The sequence below is a fragment of the Nematolebias whitei genome, chromosome 21 (assembly GCF_014905685.2).
Source record: "Nematolebias whitei isolate Nwh7 chromosome 21, NemWhi1, whole genome shotgun sequence".
Taxonomy (NCBI): domain Eukaryota; kingdom Metazoa; phylum Chordata; class Actinopteri; order Cyprinodontiformes; family Rivulidae; genus Nematolebias; species Nematolebias whitei.
The window spans coordinates 26,206,544-26,213,843 of NC_056518.1; the positions used below are offsets into that span (position 1 = coordinate 26,206,544).

Consider the following 7,300-nt stretch of genomic DNA (forward strand, 5'->3'; position numbering starts at 1 on the left):
AGGCGTGTAGTTAATGATTACCCTGAAATGAAACAGTCCGCAGTAATTTTTCCTATCAAACGTCTGCTCAAGAGGAACAACTTGTTGCAAGATGGTACGTTGGAATGTCAGCGCTCCAATAGAAGCAAGAAACCAGCAATTTCCTGTAAATTAAGTTTAAAAAGATATTTAAAAAATATCAAGTTAAGCACAATCTATTAAAAATATCAACACCAGAAATATAATTTTACCAACAAATCCTTGACCGAAGTCAAATCTGGAGACGCCATCAAGCACAAAGGCTGGATTAGGAGACATTTTCTGAAAAAATGCAAAAAATATTTTTGTTTCTCTCTCTGTCAGGAAATTTGCAGTAGATAAAAGATAAAAAGAAAAAGTTTTGTAAAGAAAAAGCACAGAAAATTGTTACTCTGCAACATTAAAATGAACTATAAGCTAGAGAAACATGTTTTTTATGCCTCAGCTGAATGCTGACAGGCTATCCTGAAAGTTGCTAAAGTGGTAAAAGTCCAGCTAAATGTCGTAAAACGCTATAGCAAAAAGCTAGTTATAAGCCAAAAGTAGCAAAAGGCTAGCTAAAAGTTAAATATAGCAAAATGGTAGCTAAAAGTAAGCGTCTCCTTCATATTGTTTAAATCTTAATCACACCTAAAAAAATGTGGATCCAAAAATATGACCAGCTGATTAAAGATTATTATTAAATATGACGTTTGCTCACTTCTGGTCTCAGCCACTCCACTTGGTCCAGGTCTGTGGGATTCAGGATCTCCGGACCAATGGACTTCCTGTCCGGGGGAAACGATTCATCGATGAATTTAACATTTCTGATCATGCAGTACTCTTTCAGATGCTTGTAGTCCTGTTTGAGGAAGCGCTCCGGGTTGGTGAGGGTCCCATAACCATCCTGTTTTTGACGGGCGTCCATGATGCTTTGGCACACACCCGGAGGAGGCATCGCTGCAGTTTTCAGGTCTGACTGCAAGAATTTTAAAACAGCATATGTTAAATTCTTAATCATTTGTGAATCTGTAATGAATTGCAATAGTCCAGGCAGAATGAAATCCAAGCAGGAATGTCAGGCTCAATATTCCCCTGGTGAACAATTTATTAATCCTCCATAGGTTCTCACGAAGCAAAAAACAGGTTTGGAAAAATGAGTTTGCAAAAGTATTTAAGATGAAGCTGCAGCTCTACCAACTGTGCCACCGTGTCGTACCACTATAAAATATTTTAAAATCACAAAATATACTGTTTAAAAAAATGTACATCACTAGAAGTGTCAAGTATAAAAAGCAGGCAGCATAAAATAAGCAAACATCATGATGATGAAGTTTAAGGAAATGTCATACCTGTCTGACTCTGTCTGACGCTGGTTGGACCAGCAGGTGTAAGACAAACAGCTTGTAGTCTCACATTTATACCTGCAGACCTCATGACTCTGCTGAATTGGTGAGGTGCCAAAAGGTTCTTACATGTAACTGTAAATTCTCGTTTGACACCCTCCTCCTCCACTTGATTTCTTTTCTGTGAAAGATCTCTGCAAGCTTTAAGTTGTTTTCTTTTGTCTATTTAACGAATGTGGTAAAACGAGACAGACGGCAGCCCGGTTTCAACCTCCATAATCATTTAAAGTGCAAACAATTCCTGATTTTACAAACTATTCTGCAGAGTAAGAGTGTTTCGTTTCCGTTTAACCATATAAATGTTCTGTTTTTTTATGAGCTAGTCTTTATGGAAAGTGTTTAAACAAGAAATTAACTTTAAGGAAAACGTGTTTGGTGTTGATCCAGTGCAAACCTGTTGGATCACAGTGTTGCTAGTCTGAACTTGCAACTCAGATGAAAACTTGTCTGCTAGCAGGAAAATGCACAAACTACTAAGATGTGTTTAAAAATATATATCATGCGACGTATAAATTTCTGGATACAGTAAACAGAAAATAGTTTGGCATCAGAACCTCAAAGTCAGATATAGCAATCATCAGTATGTCAGTCCATTCATAAATCACTCATGAACATGTTTGGTAGAACCTGCACCTGTTCAAAGAGTCAGAGTCAGAGTTTCTTTATTGTCATTCGCACCTCATGTGGTACATGTGGTGGAGCGAAATTATGTACACAGGGTCCCAGTTACATCCAACAATAAAATATAAAAGAAAAACAGTAATAACATCTAAGATGTGAACTAAGAAAAACATCAACTCAATATACACTAAGCACTCATAACATAAACATTATGTCGAACATCAGAACAAACATGAACATGAGTCTGTGTGAGCAGATGAGCACGCATGAACACATCAACATTGAAACAGATCAGCAACATGTGATTTATTTCACAGTGATTATTCTGGTTAGAGATTCATGAGTCTATCAGCTTCAGGGTAGAAGCTGTTCCTCAGTCTAGTGGTTCTACACTTAATGCTCCTTAACCTCCTTCCTGAGGGGAGCGGGGCATAAAGTGTGTGTGTGCTGGGTGAGTGGGGTCCTTCATGATGCAGGTGGCTCTCTTCCTGAATCTGGAGGTGTAGATGTCTGTGATGGTGGGGAGACTGACTCCGACAGACTTCTGTGCAGCCTTCACCACTCTCTGCAGAGCTTTTCTTTCTGCAGCTGTGCAGTCTCCATGCCACATGTTGAAGCTGGAGGACAGGATGCTCTCCACTGCACACCTGTAGAAGGTGGTGAGGACTGAGCTTCCCAGTCCAGCTTGTCTCAGCCGTCTGAGGAAGTAGAGTCTCTGATGACCTTTCTTGATCAGGCTGGTGGTGTTGTTGCTCCAGCTGAGGTTGTCATTCATGTGTACACCCAAGTACTTGTAGCTGGAAACCACTTCCACCGCAGATCCTCTTATTTTCAGGGGGTGTAGGTGTTTTTGTTCCTTCTGAAGTCCACAATCATCTCCTTTCTTTTCTTCACATTGATGTGAAGGTTATTCTCTTTTCACCAGCTCTCCAGGTGTTCCACCTCTTGCCTGTAGCTGGACTCATCATTGTTTGTGATGCATCCCACTACCACTGTATCATCTGCAAACTTTAGAATGTGACAGCCTGGATGGGTAGGTGCACAATCATACGTGAGCAGAGTAAACAGGAGGGGGCTCAACACACATCCCTGAGGAGAGCCAGTGCTGAGGGGTTATGGTGGAGGAGGAGAAGTTGTGGATCCTCACTAACTGTGGTCTGTTTGTTAATAAGTCTAGTACCCAGTTTCAAATGGAGGGGCTTAGTCCTAGTGTGAGTATTTTGTCCATCAGGGTTTGGGGGATCATGGTGTTGAAGGCGGATGTGAAGTCCACAAAGAGCATATGGACGTAAGATTTTTTTCTGCTCCAGGTGGTTGAGCGCAGTGTGGACCACAGAGGAGATGGCATCCTCTGTTGATCGGTTCTCTCACGATATACATACTGATGAGGGTCCTCGTTGATGTTGATGGTTGTTTTGATGCGAGTCATGACCAGTTTTTCGAAGCATTTAGCAACTATCGGGGTGAGGGCCACTGGCTGATAGTCATTCAGACCAGACAAACTTACCCTGCGTGCCGAAGAAGTACTTTTAAAATGTAAAAGACCATGAAATTTTTTAATATTTGCTGACAAAAAAACAAGTTTGTAAGTTGCATTGAAGATATGATTACTTTTTCTCCAGTTAAAATGTACATGTATTTGTGAATTTAGCCGTCAAACATTTATGGCTAATAATTTATTTACCGAAGTTTGATTGTTAGTTGTTTTTGTCCAAAGCAGTTATGTTGGATATAAACTAAGAGGCTAGCTTATTAGCATAACCTTTTTCAAATCTGTCTTTGCAGAAAACATTATAATATTCCAGAAAGGAAGACCAACTCTTGCAGGAATGACAATGATAAGAAGTGATGAAAAACGTTTTGAAATGGGCCTTTATCAATGCTACTTGAAAAAGATTTTTTTTCTTCCTAGTAGTCTTTTTTTTTTATTTGTTTTCAGCCAGCTGAAAGTTAATAAATTGTGTTGTTGGAGATGTTTTATTTCACAACGGACAAATCATCATCAGAGCTGGATTTGAAAATTTAATGAAGTCAGCTCATCTCTGCAACCTATGGAAAGTTTAAAAGTTTTGGAACGGTTGTTGAGCTAAAGAAAACAATGAAATGTTTAATTTAGGTTTGCATCAAGAATGTTTAATAATACATTTGTTTTTTGGTTTCATTATAAGATAAAATTTTATAGAAACTGTAAATTTTGTGGGTTACTGTTGAAATTTCAGTATGGATCATAAAATGTACACGTTGTACCTGAATGCACCATGTGTTTCTTTAAAAAGGTGTGCATTTGTGTAAAAAAAATTTAAATAATTAGAAGCGCAGATTGCGTGAGAGCATATTATATCTGAGCTGAAAGCCCAGCTCTAATAGTTACGGTTCATTGTTGCTTTTATTAAATCTGCCATTCATAAGTTTATGGTTTGTATTACTTGGCATGGTTGTTAAAAGTCAGCAGTGTGATGACTGGAGCACTTCTTGAGGAGTTCCTTTAGACCTTTCTTTCTGCGTTTTTCTTTGTGTGGATTGAAAAGAATCCATGTGCTGCATTTAAACAAGAACCCTCCCTGATTACATCCACATGCAAACTGCAGATATTAACTTGTTTAATAATTTGCAGGAGTTTGAGTAAATGTGACAGCAACACTTGATGTTTAATTTATCTTGACTTGTGAAAGGAAAACGTGGCTTTTTTTTTAATCTCATTTTGTATATTACCTACTATGGTATCATAATAGATCAGGGATTTTAAACTGGTTAAATGAGTTTAAGACGAGTACGATTAGAGTTAAAAAATAGAGGCTGAATCAGTCCAAGCCTCAAAGTCCCATTACAACACACCCAGCAATTTTTTTTTTTTTTTCTGAGAATTATTCTGAAGTTCAAGTGGATTCATTGTCATTTCAACCATAAAAATTTTGCACGGTACACTGAAACAAAACAACGCTCCATGACGAAGGTGCTACATGAAAAACAAATTTCACAAACTAACAAAGGGCACATGCAAGCAGGTGCAACAATGCAAGACAAAAGTGCACTAACCACATAAGACTATACAAAGTGCACTTGTGCAAACATGAGCAACAAGCTCCATGCCTCCACTGTACTGTATTTGTTACGTAACTTAATTTTTTTTACATCTAATTTTTGCACAATGACCAGAAACTGACTGTTTTTCTGACTCGGCTCGTCCTTTCAGCGGGGGGCTTTCATGTGAAGTGTTCTATCACACCAGGAAGTTGTGATATATTATAAAGTACCTAAGAGACAAACCTGCTGCTGTGGCGCTTGTTTTTACCTGCCCGACTTGATGTGGGACTTTGCAAGCCAACAATATGTCAAGAAAAGAAAGCAAACAAATATTTAATTAAGTTGAAATCAAAATAATCAATCTGAACAGACTGTAAGGCTTCTAATCCTTTTAACTGGACAGTTCTCGCCATCCATTTACATAAAACTGACACCAGTCGGTCTATAATCCTAGATGGGTCTTTTGAGGATGGGATCACAGATTCCTTCCACTGGTTGGGGACAGAACCAGAATCCAGAGGCTGCTGAAACCATCTGTGAGAGGTCCATTTAACTGACTGCTGCAGTTCTTCAGGACCCTGCCTCTGAGCTTTGGTTTTGGAGTTTTTGGATGTCACCAGGTGTCTGCTGATGATGAGGTGGGGGTGTTCAGCAGTGGGTAAGTCCAGGTCATAGGTTGTTGTTGTTGTGGAACCAGGTGAAGAACTTGTTCAGTTGATCCTCGAGAGAGGCGGGATCTGAACAGCTGACCGCTGCAGACTTTGTGACTCGACCCATCATAGAGTTCATGGCCTGCCACGCCTCTCTTACGTTTCCAGATGTTGGTTTGTCCTCCACCCTGTTCTTGGAGTTGATCTTGGCCTTCCTCCTGTACACTGTTTCTGGCTCCGCTTGAAGAAAAGCATGTGCAAAATAATAATAATTAGCTTCTCGTTAACACAATCAGGCCACTTAAGGATAAGAGCTAATACAAAATGCATGAATATAAATTATGTACATTAATATTTATGTATTCTTGTATCCTGCACCAACAATCTAATTGTGTTCTGTGCTGTGGGTGTCACATTTACGTATGTTTTAAATGTAAAAAAAAAAAACTGTTGTCATGTTTATAAATCACGTATCAAAGACAGAAATTTAATTTGATAAGAACTCGGCTCGGGGTGTTTAACTTTGTCTGTGGTAAAGTAAATTGTGGCTTCCTCACATGTGGGAAACTAAGTTAGGAATTTTCAGTTGGATCCAGCAAACACCAAAACTGAACCTGTTCACTCAGTTCTGGAGAGCAGAACCGTTGCTACAGAAATGTTGGCAAAAACATGTTTTTCTGTAGGATCTGGATTGTTGAGCTCTTGTGTGAATTACCTGAACCTGTTAAAGCTGACATGTGACAATGACCAGATAATGAATCAAATGTACAGAATTTGTTTTCATCGGTTATTCTGTAGAGTTTCACTCATTGTAAGTTGACTGGGTAGAGGAGGGCATGACTCGGTTTCCTGTGATTGTTTTTGGGCACTTCCTGCCTTCAAACAAAAACAGGAACATTGAGGATTGTGAAGAACATTACTTCTAGAACATTACTTTAATCCTTGAACATGTCAGTAGATATGAGGAGAGAAGAGTCGGCTGAGTCTGATCAATTTAATGGATTTTATCTGTCTGAAAGGAAAAAGTCAGAAACCAGAGAATGTTCCAGAAGAAACATGTCTCAGGTTTGAACAAAAGAAAAGCAAGAGTCTTAGTTTACAAATAAATCTCCATTTATCTGTCAGTCCATTCATAAGCCCATTGGTTCATCCATCCATCATTCTATTGGTTCAACTATCCCTCCATTTATTTGTCCTGCTGTCCATCCACCCATTCATTCAGCCATCTGTCATCTGTCCATCAGCTGTTCATTTATCCATCCATCCATTAATTTATCAGTCTATAAATCCATCCATTCATTCATCCACCCATTCATTGTTTCATCCTGTCCAGCTTTCCGTCCATCTATTTGATCATTCATCCATCCATCCATCTGGGTATTCATCCATCCATTTGTCCATCCATCAGGTTATTTATCTATCCATTCCATCATTCCATCCATTCATTGGTTTGTTTGTGCATCTGTCTGTTTGTCTGTGTGTACATTCTTTCCATCCACATGTCTGTCAATTTACCAACAAAGTATTCTCATGTAAGTTTACCAGGGTTGTTTTTGTTTATATATACATTCATCCGATCTTAGAGCTGTTCCGTCTTATACT

General features: G+C 38.9%; 1 protein-coding gene across 1 annotated transcript in view; it reads right to left on the reverse strand.

Moving 5' to 3' along the window:
• Positions 1 to 973, reverse strand: part of zgc:136872 (uncharacterized protein LOC678524 homolog) — a 26,903-nt gene extending 25,930 nt beyond the window's left edge. The window contains exons 1-3 of the mRNA XM_037695479.1: positions 719 to 973; positions 231 to 300; positions 22 to 143 (exon numbers count right to left, since the gene is read on the reverse strand). Coding sequence (XP_037551407.1) covers positions 22 to 143; positions 231 to 300; positions 719 to 955 — 429 coding nt within the window. The 5' untranslated portion in view covers positions 956 to 973. The remainder of the gene's footprint in view (positions 1 to 21; positions 144 to 230; positions 301 to 718) is intronic.
• Positions 974 to 7,300: the final 6,327 nt, after the last annotated feature.